General features: G+C 40.5%; 1 protein-coding gene and 1 pseudogene across 2 annotated transcripts in view; one reads left to right on the plus strand and one right to left on the minus strand.

The window, feature by feature from the left end:
- Window positions 1–20,579, minus strand: part of LRRC49 (leucine rich repeat containing 49) — a 149,059-nt gene that overhangs the window by 121,149 nt on the left and 7,331 nt on the right. Inside the window, exons 4-7 of one of the 2 annotated variants that reach the window (XM_042941522.1) lie at window positions 20,092–20,289; window positions 19,637–19,739; window positions 15,748–15,951; window positions 7,853–7,919 (exon numbers count right to left, since the gene is read on the minus strand). In XM_042941522.1, the coding sequence (XP_042797456.1) occupies window positions 7,853–7,919; window positions 15,748–15,951; window positions 19,637–19,739; window positions 20,092–20,289 (572 nt within the window). The remainder of the gene's footprint in view (window positions 1–7,852; window positions 7,920–15,747; window positions 15,952–19,636; window positions 19,740–20,091; window positions 20,290–20,579) is intronic. The other variant, XM_042941525.1, reaches the window with a different exon arrangement.
- On the plus strand, window positions 4,403–4,978 carry LOC122221846 (annotated as a pseudogene).

Raw genomic sequence — 20,579 nt, forward strand, 5'->3', positions numbered from 1 at the left:
CCCACAGCAGAAGCTCACAGTGTTTTGACCACGCAAGCCAGCCCTCTGAGAGAAAAGGCAGGGAGAAGGAATGCCACCACGCCCCCCTTGTGTCTCCCACCAATACTGCAGGATCCTGAAAGCCTGTCAAGAGTCTAAATGGAAAAGATACAAGGAACTAGGATCCCCAGTGGAGGGTGAGGGTGGAAGTGCTTAAGAGAGGAGACAGATAATGTTTGGCCAGAGTGCACGATGATGGATGTGAAGCGTTTAGCACAAGAGGACTTGAGTCGTGGAACAGGCACATACTCATGAGCACTGGCCCGCGGCAGAGGAGTTCTGAGCACAGTAAGGTAGGGTAAGGGAAAGCTTACTCATGAAGTGGTGAGAGCACAATGTGATTTGAAGCCCCACTAGTGTAATACAGCAAGCACAACATAATGTTTCTGTAGGACACAGAGGTGGGGGTCCTTGCGGGGGACTTCGTAAACTTTTTACCGTCATGTACTTAAGTTAACAATGAGTCATACACATAACGCTTTTCTTCCAAACATTAAAAAAAAAAAAAATTCACAATCACTAGAGATTAATTTTCTCATGTGTACTGTCCTCCCAGTATTATTTGCAATTTTTTATTTAACACTTCAAAGCAGATGTTGGCTAAAAGAACTTCTTCTTAGATTTATAATCCAGTTTGTATGTTGTTATTGGACCTTCCCTTACATTCAAGAAATACCATCCAGATTCCATCTAGGTTCAAAAGGGAAAACCTAACTATGTTTATTATAAATTCAGTAATATACAAAGGGGACATCTGAGGATGTTTTAAAATTTGTCCTAAGATTTTTGGTCTAACTAATATAAAATGAAAGTAAATGAAAATTGTAAAAGAAGAAACAAGGTTATCAGTATTTGTAGATGACAGAACTGTACAATTAAATGTGGACAAAAGCATGTCAAAACTAAACAGATGACAGAATTTGAAATGTATGTAATCTGGGGTGCCTGGGTGCTCAGATGGTTAAGCGAGTCTGACTCTTGATTTCAGCTCAAGTCATGATCTCATGGTTCATGGGCTCAAGCCCCACACTGGGCTCTGTGCTATCAGCTGACAGCACAGAGCCTGCTTGGGATCGTCTCTCTTCCTCTCTCTCTCTGCTCCTCCCATGCTCATGCTCAGACACTCTCTCTCTCTCAAAATAAATAAATAAACTTAAATTTAAAAAATGAAATGTATGGAATCAGCAAAAAGCAAAATAGACGCTGTACAAAATCAGTAAGGTCACCATAAGCTTGAGAAATTCTCCTAAAATACTAAGGGAAAATGGAGATATGAAGAATAAAAGGTAATACGGGGATATGGAAGACAAACAGTATAGAAGTAACAAACACAAATGGAAAAGCAATATTTAAATATATAAAATAAAACTTTCCTGAGCTCAGGAAAGATCTAGAGAATGAAGGGGCACAACTGTTATATGATATGCAAAAGATGTCTTCCCCCTCTTGCTAATAATCCTGGGGCATTCCTTTTAGAAAACCACCTTTCTCTAACTCCTTGGTCCTGGTGGGACTTATAATTAGAATGCTTACAGTGCAGAGTTACCTTTTATTTTCTCTGGTAACTCTAAAAAGGAACATTATTAATTCTAAAATATAGGTATCAGGCCGTGATTTAAAAAAATCAGTGGGGATACCGTTCAGCTTTTTGGTTTGCAATCAGTTAGGCCATGTGCAACAGAATCATGTGCAACATCTCTGATGGAGCGTGTTACGCAGTGCAGCCATGGACAAAGTCACAAGCATTTGAGTAAAGACAGAAATTTCAGGCAAAAGACGGTGTAGGGTGAGAGCAGACCTCTTGATTAGTTAATGAAGTTCACAGCAAGAAGAAGAAATGATGGGAATGTTGGAAAGCCCAGTCGTGGGTCATACTGATCAGAGAGAGGGCCTCCAGACAGACTCCAGGGCTTCCTGTTACATCTAGGAAGGCTAGATTCTCATCTCGTCTTCGTGTATAACAGTAGCCCAGACTGCTCTGTCTGGATAAAGACAACCTTCCTATTCAGCAGTGCTGAAAGGGCAATGTCTGTTTTCAGGCAAGCAATCACAGAAAGGGCAAGCTGTCCCTAAAGGAAGAGATGGCATCGAAGGAACAGATTCTTCCTGAAGCATATTAGTGTCCATGTTAAAGCAAGCATTTACCGAGAGGACAAGTTCTGAAGACCAAAAAAAATCCAGGTCAGAAATCAAGAGTCAACCTCCCAGATTCCTCTGTATTCTTCACCATTCACATATAATCAATTGCTAAATCTTGATGTTTCTATTAATCTGCCCCCTTATATCACTATTGCTACTACTTCAGATCAAACTGCCATCCCTTTTCACAAAGACTATTAGATTGGCCTCTCAACCATTCTGTCTCCACTTTCACTTTTCTCCAACTCATTCCATCCCCAAAACCTATTTCTTGAACACTGTTATCATTACTCAGAACATTTTCACATCCATAAACCAATTATGTTTTATTTCACAGTGCATACCAAGTATTACTTTTATTTCTAACAAAAGGAAATTCAAAAACCAAAAAATATTCACTTAATTTTCTTTTAGCTTTTTAACTACCTGCTGCTATTTTTTTTTAATTGGACATTTCACCTTGAATATTCTATCTCCAGATTTTTTAGAAACCTAAGGTCAACCAAGGCTGTCTTCACTTTGGAATATTCCAAATTTCTGCTTATTGCATTTGGATATTTTCAAATAAGACTCGATTCTCATTTAAAACTTCCTTCTTAGGGCACTTGGGTGGTTCAGTTGGTTAAATGTTTGACTCTTGATTTCAGCTCAGATCATGATCTCACAGTTTGTGAGTTCAAGCCCTGCGTCAGGCTCCGCACAGTGCAGAGCCTGCTGGGAATTCTCTCTCTCTCTCTCTCTCCCCGCCCCCTCTGCCTCTCTCTCTCAAAACAAATAAACTTAAAAAAAAAACACCTTCCTTCTTATAGTTATAGAGCCTTGAGAAACAATTTGTATGTTACAAATGTTTACTCTTAATACATGGAATATTACAAACACGATGCTGAAATTATATGACATCACACAGGTCAGCTAACAAGGAATGAGCGTGTTTCATCAGCATAATGGTTGGTAAATAATTCCTACACATTACATATGATCAGGTGGTATGTTATTCATTTATCAGGTCCTCTCACAGATCTTTGGTAATGCCCAATGAATTCTTAAAGGTGTATTATAATGTGAAAACTACAAAAATATGTTTAATTCTCACATATACATTTTTAAATAAACCTTAAAATATTGCTACCACAAAATGTTTCAGTTAGTTAGGAATAGTTTTAGAAACAGGGGGCTGAAAGATGGAAGGGCAATTCTGTAGTGCAGCATACAAAGCCCTCCGTGGTCCAGCCTTTACCTGCCACTCTCGCCTCATTCCTCACCACTCTTCAACACATGCTAAACTCTCTAGCAGTAAAAAATAACTTACTATGTAGTTTTTAGTCTCGGTGCCTTTGCATATGATAGTCTTTTACCGACAAAACCCCTTCATTCTTCTTCCCATTCCATCACCACCTAATTGGGTAACTAACTTCTCCCCTGCTAGAGTGATGCTAACCAGCCCGTAGAGCTGGGCAGTTCTCAGGCCAACATTCTTCCCACTCTGTGCGCACACAGAAGACACACAGACGGGGCAGGGTTAGTTTGGAACCTAGCAGATGTGGTCCATCTAGATCTGTCAAGGTTTTCATTCATTACATTAGCTTTTCAACAAAACGATGGAGACTAACAGCTGACAGAAAGCCTAGAGAGATCATGCTGAAGTTTGTACTTGACCAACTGCAGGTGGCAGTGACAGATCTTGTTCATCAACAGGCAGGGACTCATGGATCATCCCAGAATGTACAGTCACCACCTCAAGAGAGGCTTCACCTTCTGCATGAGTATGTAGCTCATGTAGCTGTTTATAAATAAATACCCACATTTCAAAGACAAAAATTTCAATGGAAAAGCAAAAGACTAAAAAACAGCCAAGATGCGCTGAGAGAGAAGAAGGGGAGTGGGGAGGCAAAACAAACCAGACAGAGGAATTCAAGCAGACAGACGCAGAGGCAGACAAAATAACTGAAGAGAATAGTCCAGATTATAGAGTAATCAGGGAAATGGAAATCAAAACCACAAAGAGATACCACTTTATGTAAATTCTAATGGCAAAAAATAAGAAGTAGGACAAGTCCAGAGCTTTGAGTGGTGGCCGCTGCTGGGCTCTGGCTTCCCACCAGCAGGGAGTGAGGTGGTGTGGACAGCGGCCCCGACACCCCATGCTCTGCCACTCCCTGTGCCCCAAGCCCACCGCTCCTTGCGTCTACACCCTGCTGCCACCCCAGTCCAGTAAGCAGCCCAGATGCAGGCCATAGAGTATGTGGTGGTTGGAGACGGAACTGCCCGTAAACCCTGCCTCCTGATGGGTTACACGGCCAATGCATTTCCTGGACTATTGTCCCCAGTGTCTTTGAAAACCACTCTGCCAGTGTTATGGTAGATGGAAAATGGGGAATCTGGGCTTATGGGATACAGCTGGACAAGAAGATTATGACAGATTACGTCCCTTATCCTATCCACAAACAGATGTACTCTTAATTTGCTCTTTTCTTGTGAGTCCTGCATCATCTGAAAATGTTGGAGCAAAGTGGTACCCTGAAATGCAACATCACTGCCCCAACACCCCCATCATTTTGGTGGGGACTAAACTTGATCTCAGAGACAACGAAGACACCATTGAGAAACTGAAGGAGAAGAAACTGACTCCCATCACCTACCAGCAGGGTTTGGCCATGGCTGAGGAGACTGATGTTGGAAAATGCCTGGAGTGCTTGGTTTTCATGCAGCAAGACCTCAAGAGAGTGTTTGATGAAGTTATTTGAGCAGCTCTCTGCCCTCTCCCGTCAAGAAGAGGAAAAGAAAATGCCTGCTGCTGTAAACGTCTGGACCCCTCTCCTGCCCCGTCCCCCTGGGAACCACTGTCCACTTTGCTCAAAAATGGTGGAGCCTTTGCACACAATGCAAAGTTTTTGTTACAGATTTTTTTTCCATTAAACCATTTTGAACCAATCGGTAATTTTTAGGTTTTATTCATTTAAAGTGTAAGCCTTCAAACTTTGACATGATATTAAAATATAGCCTTAAAATGGCAATCTTTCTTAAAGACTTATTTTTCAAAAGCCCTTAGGCTTGCTCAGATTAAGAGTTGCCCAAATACCTTGTGAACTAAATTACGCTGTCGGGCTGACAACACTAAGCACTGCACCGTTAAAGACCTTTGTCTCAAGTTTGGAAATGCAGGCACTTCCCAACGAGTTTCTCCCAGGAAAGCAGCACAGCATCCCCCTTCATGAAATGTTGCCATCTGACCACCTGTAATTTATCAGCCCATGTCCATTCCCTAACACTGTACTGTGCATCCTAATGGAATGAGTGTAATGACTCAACTCTTTAGATCAATCTTTTTTTTTTTTTTCTCCTTGGCAGAGTTTTTGGTTTTTTTTAATGTTTATTTATTGTTGAGAGAGAGACAGAGTCAGAGTGTGAGTGGGGGAGGGGCAGAGAGAGAGGGAGACACAGAATCTGAAGCAGGTTCCAGGCTCTGAGCCGTCAGCACGCCCCGAACCCACAGACCGTGAGATCATGACCTGAGCCGAAGTCAGATGCTTAACCGACTGAGCCACCCACATGCCCTGGATCAATCTTTTTGATTTTGTAGTGAGATTAAAAAACAAAAAACAAAAAAACCCCAAAAAAACCTTAGTGTCTTCACTTCAGCTGAGATTTTGAACAGCCCTCTTACTCCTGTGTCCCTCTGATGCAAAGTGTGTGCTCTAGTGGTGGCCGCATCAGTGTGGGGTGTGTGCAGCCCGTGACACAATCAATGAATGAAGACAGTTATTCTGACAAAATATGGAGGTTAATTTACATTACACTGTACACATCATAATTAAACTGAGTAAACGTGTCACGGGTAAAATTTTAAAAGACTAATCTTTGTCAAATGCAGTAAATGATGAAGAAAGGTTGGTATTATTACTAAGTGTTTTAAGCTTTTCCTTACTCTTAGACCTCCCATCCGTCCTGAAACCAGGCATTTAATTCATCTTTGAACTCATCATTCCTATTGTTGCTAGCTTAGTGCTTTTCTTACAGAACCCCTTAAGGAGCAATAAAGCCTCCTTGTGTTATAAAATCTCCCTGATAATGCATTAGAAATTTTTTTTGTAGATTAATAAAAGTGCATTCCTGTTTACTTATTACTTTATTCAAAGCCAATAAGCGCTTTCTTTAGTTGTGTAGTAACTAGGTGTAAAAATCACGCGTTGCAGTTATACAGTTTTTGATATTTTTAGGCATCCTAAACTACGAACTTTCTTAACATCACTATCTTGCCAAATGGCCAACACTGTACCTTGACTAATGTTGGGCCTCCTCTTTGCCTCACCCCCTTGGACACATGCTTCCTGTTGCTCTGCCTAACCATGTTCCTATACGTCTGTGAGGTTCTGGAAGCCTGTGTTCGTGCTAATGAAGTTCTGTACAACTTACCCACTGGCAAGAATACAAGGTTGGACCTTTCGACCCCCAGAACAAAATTTTCTACACTGACAGTTACAGAATTGTGGGGTGTTTTCACATTGACCTTTTGCTAATGCAATTAGCAGTATGTTTTGCATGTATGACTTCATAAATCCTTGAGTCATAAAAAAAGTATGACAATTCCAAATGTTGAAAAGAACGTGAAGTGACAGGATTGATTATGCATTACTGGTGGGAGTATAAACTGCTACAACCACTTTGGGAAACAATTTGATATTATCTTTTGAAGTTAGACATTAGATAATCTCTGATCTGTCAGTTTCATTCCTAGATATATACCCTAGACTACATATGGCACATGGAAGAAACACGTACAAGAATGTTCACAGAAGCGCTATTCCCAAAAGGAAACAAACAAAAGGAAAAAACCCAAACGTCTACCAATAATAAACCGGAGAAAATAGTTTTCATGTAATCATTCCATGGAACTCACAACAGCAAAAAGGAGTAAACTATAGCTTCATAAATCAAAATAGATTAATCTCAGTAAGCCAATGTTGTATGCAAAAAGCAAATACTAGATGCCAATATAGAGTATGATACCTTTTCAAAATTACAACACAATACTACTAAACAAGATATTATTTAGACACACATATATGTGATAAAACCAACTTTAAAAATCTGCAAGGGAATGATAAATGTGAAATCCTGAAGAGTGGTGACCTCAGAATAAAGGAGGAATACCTAAGTAGAAGAAGATCATTAGTAATCTTCTAGTTGTTGGGCTAGGGTTGTATAATATATATTTTAAAAATAACAAAAGACTGGGGTGCCTGAGTGGCTCAGTCGGTTGAGCACCCGCCTCTTGATTTCAGCTCAGATCATGATCCCAAGGTGGTGGGATTGGGCCCCATGTTGGGCTCCACACCAAGCAAGAAGCCTGTTTTGGATTCTCTCTTTCTCTCCCTCTGCCCCTCTCCCCCTACTCTCTCTCTAAAATAAAATTTAAAAATAAATAAATAAATAAATAAATAAATAAGAAAAAACTGTCATAAATATAAGGATTCTGAATATTTTATAAGTTTCAACTGCCATTTACTGCCATGGAATTACCATAACTTATACAAATAGGCTTAATACCTTAGAAATTTCAGTGAATCAGTAGTCTTGAAAAATTCAACACAAGTATCATTGTTAAAATTTTTATAATACCTAATTTCCTAGACTTTTCTTCAGAAAAGAAAAAAACGAAAGGGTTTTACAATACCTGATTTCCATGAAGGTCCAAGACATCTAAGCTTTTAAGGTTCTCCAGATTTGAGATTTTCTTGATTCTGAAAATCAAAATAAGCAGAGTAGAAATAGGGATGCATTTATCGTAAATCAAAACATGCTAGAGCGTTACTTATTTTTATTAAAATTTTTTTTTAACATTTATTTATTTATTTGAGAGACAGAGACAAAACAAGCATAAGTGGGAGAGGGGCAGAGAGTCGGGGACACAGAAACCAAAACAGGGCTCCAGGCTCGAAGCTGTCAGCACAGAGCCCCACCCGGGGCTCAAACTCAAGAACCACGAGATCATGTCCACTGACAACAGACTAAGCCACCCAGGCGCCCTGCATAACTCATTTTAAATTTATTCTTTCTACAGATAAGTGGACAGATATAGAAACAATGATAGATATACCTATCTACATAAATCTGTATATAGTAAGAGAGTATATGTAATTGTATATATAAAACAAAAAAATATTTCTCATTGATTTAATTATAATGTTAAGATGCAGTCCCACTGGAGGAAAGTCCCAAAGACAGCTTAAAAGTCGTATCTTTATGAAAAATCAACTCTACCTCTAAGAACTTTAGGACAATGCACTTACTCAAGGCAGCTCTTTTTACTTCAGAATATGATCTAAAATCCTTACCTCAGTCTTCAAGGCCCTAACCCTTGTGGCTGCTTCCTCCAGCCTTATCTCCTACCATGGCTCAGGCTCTCTGCTCTGGCCACAGGGGCTTTCTTGCTCTAACCTGACAAGTTCATTTCTGCGTTCTGTAAACGCCTTGGAGCATTTACCCTTGATGCTCCTTCTTCCTCAGTGTTCTTCCCCCAGAACTTCACACGGTTCACTCCCCCTGCCTGTCTCCATTATTCTCTCCTTCCCCTGCTTTAATTGACTTCATTGCATTTATGCTTGCCTAAAATTATATTATTTGTTTACTTTCTTATGATCTCCTTCCTCAAACCAAAATGTGAGCTTCAAGAGGGCAGAAACTTTGACATATTCTCTACTATATCCCCAACGCTCCAAACGGGCTGGCACTGAGTAGGAACCCAATATATATTTGTTTAATGAATAAATAAACATATACTAACTAAATGGATGAGGTTTATGTACAAGGGTATCCATAATAGGATTGTTTATTGCAGAGATAAATTAGATGCCATGTAAGTTTGGACCTGCTCAGTTAGTGAATATTTGGAATTTTTGATTTGCCATCTGTGAAAAGCTAAAACATTGCTATAAAGGAAAAAACACAGCATTTTATCTCTAAAATGCCCCCTCTTATATTCCTTAATGATTAGGGCCACCCACTGTCTCCCTCATGCCTATCTTTTCTGCCACCTTATCTGTCCAACTGCCTCCAACAGGACAGTTCTTTTTTTTTTTTTTTTTCCTAAATGTTAATTTATTTTTGAGACTGAGAGTGCACACTGCAGGGGAGGACAGAAAGAGAAAGAGAGAGAATATCAAGCAGGCTCCACACTGTTGGTGCAGAGCTGGACGCAGGGCTCGAACTCACAAAGCGGAAGATCATGACCTGAGCCAAAATCAAGAGTTGGATGCTTAACTGACTAAGCCACCCAAGCGCACCATACACAGTTCTAAAAAAATAAAACAAAAACCACTTCCCTTTTATTTTTCCCTACTACAGACACTAATTTCTCATGCTACCATAATTCAGTAGAGGGAAAGGAGCAGAGGCAAAGAAAGGGTAGAAATGAAGTTCATACAATCCATCTTGACCATCATCTGCCTATCACTATTCACTTCTGTTGTCATTACCTACTGCCTCAAAGAACCATTTCTACATTGCTAAATGTTTCCAGAACCTGGATCATCCCTTGAAATTTCATATATGTTGATCACCGATGTGGGGAACAAAGGCAAAAGTTCTGTTCTCTAGGCACAGAACTGCCTCGGTGTTAATACTTTGCTAAGGGCAAAAGGCAATCTTAGCTTAACATTATCTCGAACACCGGCATCCTATAAGTCTCCTTCAACATATAAAAACTCCTTTGGAAACTTCCTTTATCTCTATCCCCCAACATATATGTTAGCAATCATCCTCCAAGCACATGGCCCCTGACATACATATGAAGGGTCTCCTGACTAAGGTTTTATTAGACAGTAATAAATGACCTTTTCCTAAAGAATAGGTAGTCCCCTCAAGGTCCTGGAAACCTTGCTTCCAAAATTCCTCACAGACTTATGCTATCTCTAACCCCCTCCCAACTTCAAAGTATATAATCAAAGTATGCTCCTCACAATCCCAGTACAGCTCTTTCTGCCCACGAGTCCCGTCCCCGTGCTTTAATAAAACCACCTTTTTGCTCCCAAGACATCTCAAGAATTCCTTCTGGACCATCTGCTCAGAACCCCAACGTTTTCACATGAGTCCCCATGTAAACATAATGCAAATTTAAACTTCATGAATTTCCATCTCCATTTGACCTCAGTCATCTTACATCATTGCCAAATCCAGAATTATATCACCACAACCAATTTAATCCAACTTATCTATGATAAGTGCACCTACTACTGTGCACTATCACAATGCAATTATGTTCACCTTCTCTCCCTTATCACACACACATGCCACACCCCCATCTTTCGTTCTTCCTATCCTTATTTTTCTTTAGTATTTTAAAGGAGTTTCTCAAGCTTATGCTGACACTATCAAATAGGAAAACAGACAAAACTTTCAACAAAATTAGTCTTCTGCCTGCTTTGCCCCTGAAATATTTAGAATAGTTGGAGAAAACTACAATACCCTGATAATATGGATTAGGACAGAGTGATGCTTTCTTTTTTTTTAAGTTTAAAAAATTTATTTATATGGGGGGGGGGAGGGCATGTGTGCACACATGCGAGAAAGGGAGGGGCAGAGCGAAAGAATTCCAAGCAGGCTCCGTACTGTCGCACAGAGCTGCTCGAACTCCCAAACCGTGAGATCATGACCTGAGCCAAAATCAAGAGTAGGATGCTTCACCAACTAAGCCACCCAGGCGCCCCCAGAGCAATGCTCTCTAACAGCAATCCAACTTCAGAGAGGTCTTTTACTCAACTGGTTCTATACCCCCAAGCCCATATTCCCTAAAACAGTGGTTCTCAAACTTCTGTATCAGATTCATCTGCCGGGCTTGCTAAAATATAGATTGCTGGGCCCCACCTCCAGAGTTTCTGAGATAGGGTCCAAACATTCACATTTCTGACATGTTCTTGGGTGGTGCTAATGCTGCTCGTCTAGAGATCACATCTTGAGAATGTGATCTTAAAATACAGACCTTCCACATCAAATCTCAACTCTTCTCTCGAATGAGTTTCATGAGAATGAACTCACCTACTTAGAAAATACTAAAGCGTATTCTAAGGATATAATCAGAGAGGCATACAAAGATTTATGGATAAGGATATTTATCACAGCATTATCATAGCAAAAAAAAAAAAAGGACACAATATAAGTGTCTAACAGGGAAAATATTAACTATTACACATCTGTCTACATAACTATACATTATGCAGCTCTTAAAGATATATTTTCAAAACAAATGTTTTTTCAAAGAATGTTTAATGACCTGGAAAGATGTAAATAATAAAATATATTCAAGTGAAAAACACTAGCATAAAAACCAATTTTATAAAACTGTGATCAGGTAGGTAGAGTAGGAGTGCTTCTCAGTGTAGATTACCAAAACGTGGAAATAAGGCAAAGGAATGACCTCATGTCCCTTCAATGTCATATCAGAGCACTGGGAACAAGCGTACCTAAGGGTCACCCATTTACTACTGATTAGAGCCCCAACTCTGCAAAGTTATGTACTAACTCACAGAAAACGGATTTAAGCTATGATGCTGATTTTTGCCAGGTAGGAATGTAATTTATTTTCGTCTGTTAGAAAAAATAACCCACAGGGTGATGACTTCACTGCTCTGTAGGACATGGGCCTGTTTCATAACTTAATCATATTCTGGCACTTTTTATTTCTCATTGACTATGCATCAGTTTCTCTTATCCTCCTTTTGAGTCAGCTTTGTCATCCTACTAGTTCCCTCGTTATTGAGTTAATTAAAACTTTGGCCTGTAACTACTATTTGTCTGGGAATTATATGTTTAACATTTTGAAAATGATACACAAGGGATGGAGGCTGTCTCAGCCTGAAGTTCTGATTTGGAGGATCCATGTGTTCTGTTTCTGTATTTATCAGAAACCCTGGGCAGTTTTAAGGTACTTCAATCTCAGAAAGCTTCGTGCACAGTCAATTCGTCCCATAGAATTCCACCAGGGCCTCACATACCGTTAAGCTGTCGAGTAAAACAGTTCCTATATGTTGTGACTTCCAGCTTTCTTTAAGCTTTGACACACGGTGGCTTTGCGACTCTCACTTCCGATTTGGACTGCCCCAGTGATTAGGGAAAAAAGCAGGCAAGTCGCTGTCAGTGAAACCCAAGACCAACCAAACATCTTGCTGTCTTGTCTTCAGAACTGCCTTTGTCATAGATTCTTTCCCTACCCCCAGCACCTGAAATTACCTAAAAACAGATCCAATCAAAATGAATTCAGAGGCATATTAAGGCATCAGTTGACCAGGAGATCACTGGTCAGATTAGATACCGATATGTGAAATTTGCAGAATTCTAGCCAATTCTCAATATGACCTGAAAGATTTTTTAAAAGAAGTTCTCCTACTAAATGAACTGAAACTGGAAAAAGACAAGCCCCACCCATCACCTCAGCTGCACACCACGAGGGGTACATCACAGCCCATCTCTGCAGGCTACGTTATGATGCCTGCGTAAGGACTACACTATAGAATCTCTATGAAGGCTAGGCTTTTTAGGAGTCAAAGACAAATCCTTAAGTGGAGACCTTCAAGGAATCAATAGGAAAGGAATATGGAATCCCAGGGCCTGGCTGAGAGTTTTAGATCTATAGTCCTGGGTGATCAGACAAAAGGGCATAGAAGTTCTATCCATTAGCCTGTGATCTGAGGGCACCAGAATCTCACAAAGATAAATAGGAATATAGAAAGCAGAGGAGTCAAGACGGCAAGAACTTCAGTAGCAGAGCAGTAGGGGGTTCCTTCCGAAGCAATGTAAATTTCACATACAGACTCTCAGTACATTTCAGCAGAAATCTTTGTCGCAGTTGCTTGAACTTAGAGGAATGTGGTTGCCCTGGATTTTAACACCTGGTTCCACTGTCTTGAACTAAAACATGGTGCAGTGCTTTGCAAAGTGAGAGGGAGAAAACTTTCTGGACTCTCGCCCAGGAGGGGGCAACAATACACCCAAGACAAACCTGAGGAGCCAGGGTAAGCTCATCCCCACTCCAGCATCCCTCAGCCAGATTTGTTCCTGTACTGCCTCAGGATAGATTTGCATCTTCAAGGCTCACAGGCCTCTTGCTGTGACAAAGTCTGCTGGCCCGAGAACACCTGAAAGATTTGGGTTGTTCTGATACTTCAGAAATATGCATTTTGGGAGAATGTGAAAAGTTGTCTTTCTGACTTTCTTTTTTATTTGAGAACCCTAGCAGCTCTAAAACTGTTTCACAGCTATTTTCTCTATGTGAAAAATAAAGTAAAACAGGACCAAACGCAAACAAAACAAAAAGATGGGAGTAGAAAGAGGAGAGTGCATTAGATTGCTTTTACTTGATTGACCAAGATAAGGACCTAGAAAAGGGCGTTAGGTCCCTTAGACTTAGAACAGCAAAGTGACCTCTGAAAAGGTCAGAAGGCCAGATGGGACTGGTGTCTCCAAGGCATAAATTATTTTTTAAAAACTTAAAAGTTTATTTCTGAGAAGCCAGAGAAGCTGCAAAGTAGAAGCAGGAAAAAAAAAAAAAAAGTAGACTGAGAGAGGATTTAAAACATTGGGACCCAGGAGCTGCTCTTAGAATTTATGTTTAAAACTAGCAAAGGAGGGACACCTGGGTGGCTCAGTCAGTTAAGCGTCTGACTTTGGCTCAGGTCCTGATCTCGTGGTTCACAGGTTCAAGCCCCACATCAGGCTTCGGATTCTGTGTCTCCCTCTCTCTCTGCCCCTCCCCTGCTCACACACACTCTCTCTCTCTCTCAAAAATAAATGCACATTAAAAATTTTTTAAAAATAAAAATAAATAAAACTAGCAAAGGAAATTAAAAATGTCACTATGAAGCACCTTACCCCGGGACTGAAGGAAGAGCCCAAAGGCAATGCTACTAAAGAATAAATAGAAGCTACACAAACAGATCAATAACTCCAAGGCTCAGAAAGTAGTTAAGAAATCTCTGGGAGAGCGAACAGGGAGCACGTAGAAGAGAATGCCTTATATGTGTGAAAAGTTGACTTCTTACTTTACCCGGTAAACTACTCTGCTGGCATACTCTTACTGTGTACAGTTTCTACATATCCAACCTTGCAAAAGTCATTTTACATCTCCATTTCTTCATCTGTGAAATGAGAAAGTTGATCTCTGAGGTCACTTCAAGCTCTAATACTCCATGCTTCTATAATTTCCCCAAATTCCGTCCAGCTACCATAATGCTCAGTTTGACGCTTGAACCAAGTATAGGCGATAAACTACATTGGTGGGCACCTTCGAGAAACCACAGAGAAAAGGGGCACCTGGGTGGCTCAGTCAGTTAAGCATCTGACGTTTGGTTTCGGCTCAGGTCATGATCTCACAGTTCGTGAGACTGAGCGCTGCGTCTGGCCCTGCTGACGGTGCAGAGCCTGCTTGGGATTCTCTCTGCCCCTCCCATGTCTCTCTCTGACAAAATAAATGAATAAACTTAAAATATATATATATATATTAAAAAAAGAGAGAGACAGAGACAGAGACAGAAACCACAGAGAAGAGACAAGAGCCTAGAATTCTGGGACATGATCTTGGAAAAAGCACCTTACTATTACCACCAGCCAGTGAGAATAAAGAGGTAATTCAAGATCCATGCTGTGGGCGGGGGGGGGGGGGGGGGGGAAGGAAGAAGGGAGGGGAACCAAGCTTGGATATAATGCTGTATTTAAAATTCATTATTTGATAATACAAAAATCATTTTGGGGTTTGCTAAACAGCCCTTCTTTGCAGGCATTGCAAAAACTAGTAAAACAGAATGGAGAGAAAATCATGGACAAATCTCAAGGAAATTAGTCAGAAATTGTGTAACTGCACTACACAATAGAGCCTTATAAAAGGACCTGGGGCGGGGCACCTGGATGGCTCAGTCGTTGAGCTTCGGACTTCAGCTCAGGTCATGATCTCGCGGCTTGTGGGTTCGAGCCCTGTGTCAGGCTCCTTGCTGACAGCTTGGAGCCTGGAGTCTACTTTGGATCCTGTGTCTGCCTCTCTCTCTGCTCCTCCCAAGCTCATGCTCTGTCTGTCTCTCTCTCTCTCAAAAAAATAAAGAAAAAAATGTTTAAAGGAACTGGGGAAGTTTATAAAGGATATATTAAATACATACTGAAAACACCAACCAAAAAAGAATCAATCAGTAATTTGACAAGCACGAAATATCAAATATCTACCCTCAGTCAAGCACTGAGAATTACAAGTGAAACACATAAGCCTGAAGTGACTACTCATGTTTACATAATATAGCCCATGAAAACATAAAGTTAAGGCCAAAGTTTGCTATTCACTTCCATATAAGATATGGCACTGGAAAGCAATGGAAATAATAAAATATGCATTCAATAAATATTATTTGGTTTGGCTGTTAGACTGAATCTCATAAGACAAATTATGACTGAATCTTAATCCATGCAAATACTCTTTCCAAATTTTAGCCTATTAGTTTCTTAAGTATTATTCAATTCTGACACGTTATCTGAACACCAGGAGACTCAACATTAGCCCTAAGTAAATAAACAAATATGCTCTACAAAGATTACCTGTTTTTTCCCAGCAGGAGGACACGGAGGGATCTCAGAGTAGAAAGCCCACTGATTTCTTCAATTTGATTATCATATAAATCCAAGAATATTAGCCTCTGTAGATTAGAAATATTTTGGATCCGAGTTATAAAATTGTGTTGAAAGTTCAACAAACGAAGGTGTTCTTCTCCATCAATGATAGGACACACAGTCAGCTTTTGCCTAGAAAACATTTTTGAAAGTAAATAAGGTTTCAATGTGACAATCTGCCTCCTCTTAAGAATGTTATTAATAGTATCTTTGTGCTCCCATGCTGCCAGGAGAAAAAGGTAAATACAACCACTTCTTGCCTCCAGGAACTATTGTAAATCATTTCTATTAAAAGACAATGTACTTTGCCAAAGGCAGTTATCAAAATTAAGTCTAAGCTCTCATTATATTTAAAAAAATCTCCAATATCGATTATTTCACATAAAATGGACTTAACATCAGAAAACACTCAATGTAATTGCCTTCTGTGGTGAAAGTTGAGATGATTCAAAGAGCCACGTCACATAACCAGAGAAATGACCTTGATGTGAATCCACTGATACAAAGACCTCCCAGGCAACTAAGTCATCAGGAAAAAAAACAAAAACAAAAACAAAACACATATATACAGGTGTCTCACAGAATCACTGACTCTAGAGCTGAATGACATCTTGGGAAGAGGAAGAAATTCGGCCGTCTACAGTTCACCTGATGGAAACAGTTTCATCCTGAAATCCATGCATGGAAAAGTAGTCCTCAGAAACTTAGATTTTAAAAATATGATTACACATTCAACATTAACTCTAGACTTTGCAGAACATTTAGAATGCTAAAGGACACGATGGAACCTTTACTAATATATGCCTTTAGCTGTATCTGAAAGACTCAGTCTCTATTATGCAAAAAGCTATCATATATTACATGTGAAGTAAATATGTGCAGGGCCCTTTAAGAATTCTACTGGCGAAACATATGGCAGATAGGAGGGATTCTACTCTGAGATTTTCAACAGTGTTCAAGGAAAATGTGGCTCTATCGACCAGCATGTGAACAACTCTAATGGGGAGACTTATTAGAACTATTTCCTTTCAGTAAAAATCAAGTCAATAGAATCTCTAAAGAAAATAAATCAAGCATGAGTAAAACTGTGGAAGTGATCAGAACCAACCTCATTTAGAGAAAACAGAGTGATTAGCACAAGGAAATGACTGAATGCTAATGGCCAACAAAGATATGATGCTTAGGGGCCCCTAAGTAAGTGGCTCAGTCGGTTAAGCATGGGACTTCGGCTCAGGTCATGATCTCACGGTTTGTGAGTTTGAGCCCCCCATTTGCTGTGTGCTGACAGCTCAGAGCCTGGAGCCTGTTTTGGATCCTGTGTCTCCCTTGGTCTCTGCCCCTCCCCCACACGCGTACACACACACACACACACACACACACACACACACACACGCGTGAGCGCGCGCGCGCTCTCTCTCTTAAAAATCAAATAAACATAAAAAAAATTAAACAAAAAAGATATGATGTTTAAAAATACAGACCCTGAAAAAATCAGTTTAAAATAGAAGAAAAGTAAAACATAACAGATAATAGTTGAATTCTTTTCACGTATGCTTAGTATTTTGAATTCATTTCATGCATTCAAATATACTAATTTGCTCCGTGTTTTATCAGTTATAAATTAATAAATTACAAATATTCTAGTTTAAAATGTATATCTTTATTCACTTAGCAAAAAACTTATATTGTCTCATTTTTTCCTGCTCCGGACTTCGTCTGTTTCTCTTAATTAAACTTACCAATACCCCCAGCTTCTAGTTCATCCAAGTTTTGAGTCAGTCTTTACTGAGAAAAGAAAATAAATAATCTCGGACCTCCCTCTTACATAAACTATTGTAGCTTAAAATAAAGTCACTTTCTCAGATTCCAAATCCAGTGACTAAATCCCAGATCCAAGGCTCACGCGTCCACCCCTTAACCCCCTAAGTCCCTGCCATCCAGCAAACCAAGCAAACACACACACATAAAAAGGCAGTGCTCTCCGCGGGGGTCATCCTGCCTACAAAATCGCCCAGTTGCTACACCTCCTGCCCCATACCAGGTGTTTACTGGACTGTACTTTTGCCTCTGTGTTTCCTGCTTGGTGCTGGAAGGCTGCCTTCCTGGTGCTCCTGGCCTACCCTAACTCCCAGGACAGCCAGAGCCTAGCTCTCCAAGCATTTCTTCTCGGGCTACATTCTCCTCTTGACCCCTCAGTCTCCTGGCTCAGAAGCTGCAGTGAGGAAGATCTGCCTTTGGAAACCATGGCCACTACCCCTGGCTCTCAAATAATGATCCCTAAGGCTCTTGCTGCTAGCCCCACTTTCTTGGTCACACCCTGGTACTGATCAAATTATGCTTGAGCTTATGGCATTTTGCAATCCTGCCATTTCACACCCAGCCTTTGAAACCGAACCGACTCCTTGGTCCTGCCTTTCCCTGGTAAGCAAGTCTCCACCTGACCAGCCGGCTTCTTCCCCCCAGATGCCCATGATACAAGGACCATCTTCACAACTGCCTGAACCACCACAAGCTACCACGCAAGTGCCTGACCTGTTATCTCTCAGCCTCACAAACACTGGCTCCTGTTAGTATCAAGGCCCACGCAACTGCAGGGCTGAGGTACTATTCCTGGCTGGGCTTGTAAAGACGGAGATAAAAATTTCCAGAAGATCCCTCAAAACGTTAAAATGGTATCAGAAGAGTTACAAACATTACACGGCGTTAGATCACAAAACCCAGCAATACTGCCAACCTGGCACGAGAATTAGTGCCCTCAAGTGGTGCTCTGCCTACAATACAACAGCCCTCCAGAGAGCTTTCTCCCAACCAGACACACAAATGGTCCATGACAATTTACTGTCAGGCACTGCCAGCGTCAGAAGTCTGCTTACCAGTTTGCTCTTGGAAACGCACCGCTAAACTAAAGGTATGCGAGGCAGAGATGGCTCCTCTAGGCTGCTCATAGCACTAAGGTAGGGTATGGGTGCTTCATCCACCATTCTATTGCAGAGGGCTTCCTAGACTTAAAGCTAGGGATCAAATCCTAAATATATTCACGCATTCCAACGTTTTTTAGTCTATTTTTCCTCAGGCTCTGTTCTAGGGGCTGGGGATACAGAACTGAACAAAACTCCCAGTGTTTGTGGAGCTTATATTCCAGTAAGAGGAGATGGACAATAAACTTGATAAGTAAAATATTTAATGTTAGAAAGTGATAAGGACTAAGAAGAAGAATAAAGCAGAGAAGGGGGCTGGGGAGTAGCAGGGTGGAAGGGATAGTAGCTTTAGACAGGGTGGCCGGGGAAGGTCGTCCCCAGCATGATAACATTTGAGTGAAGACCTGAAGGAGGTGAGGGAGTGAGCCTACATTCCAGGCAGAAGGAACATCAAGTGCAAATGCCCTAGGTGTAAGCATGCTTGGTGTATTCAAGGGGCAGCAAGGAGGTAGGTGTAAATGTGGCAGAGTGAATGAAGGAGAGATTAGGAGGAGGTAAGACCAGTGAGGTAACTGGATAGGGCCCTAAGGGCCCATATGAGGACCATGTGATAAAGTTTTTCCATCCTAAAATCCATTTTTATCAATGTCATACTCCAGAATTACCGTACTACTCTTTCAGGATATAGGTAAGCTCTGTTACATTATATAGCTATAAAATCCCTCCCCACACCCCTGGAAAGATAAATAAAAAAGTGGTAAGTTTTATACGTACGTGGGAGAACTGAAGAGCTAGAGAACAGGAGAAGGGAGAGAGACTTGTACTTTTCCAAACTTGTACCAGGCTTATGTATTATCTGGTAAAAATAAATAAAATAAAATAAAATAAATTGTCCTCACCTTTCTAGGGTCAACCTGTCTGAGTAAAGAATTTTCTCTTCGGAAGAACGTTGGAGAATGGGAAATGATGGCATTGATGAGCTCGCCAGATTAATATGATCACCTATTGAAAACGATACACAAATTACTTGATTAAGAAAAACCTTTAAAATCTCAAGACTGAAGTTATCTTATATTTGGAGAACTTTGGCACCTACAAATATCTTTTCTGGAAAGTACAGTTTCCATAGCTCTCCACATTTAAAATTATCACATTTGAGTTTGTTTCTTTCCTCCTCAAACCTCAACTATGTATTCTGCATATACGTTCTGTATAGACCAAATCATTTTTCCCTCACCCTAGAGATTGGCTGAGAGTACAGAACAACTCTAGTGTTATCTTTACCCCTTTATAAGGCTGACTCCTCGTACTAAAATTTAACTCTCTTATAACTGACATGGCGGTCCCTCATTACCAGATACGTTTGGGCCAGCACTATGACAGCCCTGCCGGGTTCTGGACTTTGAAGGTGTCTGAAAGGAAGAATCTCCAAATGCTGATAAGGAGCTCATGGTAGTTTTCATTTCCAGCCCACATAGATCTGTCACGTTTGTTGTGGACGAGATGCATGATGATTTATTACGAGGCGAAGGGCTTATTACTCTTCCATCTCCTTCAAAATATCAAAAAGTTGGTCACAAAGCTACACAATACATGACTTTGCTACTGGAAATACAGAGAAAGTAGTCTGGGAGAGCAAATGTAAAGCTGGCATCGTCACTTTTTCTGTGTACGTTCAGCTACTATTAGTTGAAAATACTGCAGAGACCAGTGGATGTGGATAAATGCTGTACAATTGTAGTTAGGGTCCACAGGGTATGACACTCTTATAGGGTGAATAGGCTGCGGTCCTATTAACCTGACTGCCAGCGAGTAGCTTGCAACCTAATGGCCAAACACATA

This window comes from Panthera leo, chromosome B3 (assembly GCF_018350215.1).
Source record: "Panthera leo isolate Ple1 chromosome B3, P.leo_Ple1_pat1.1, whole genome shotgun sequence".
NCBI lineage: Eukaryota > Metazoa > Chordata > Mammalia > Carnivora > Felidae > Panthera > Panthera leo.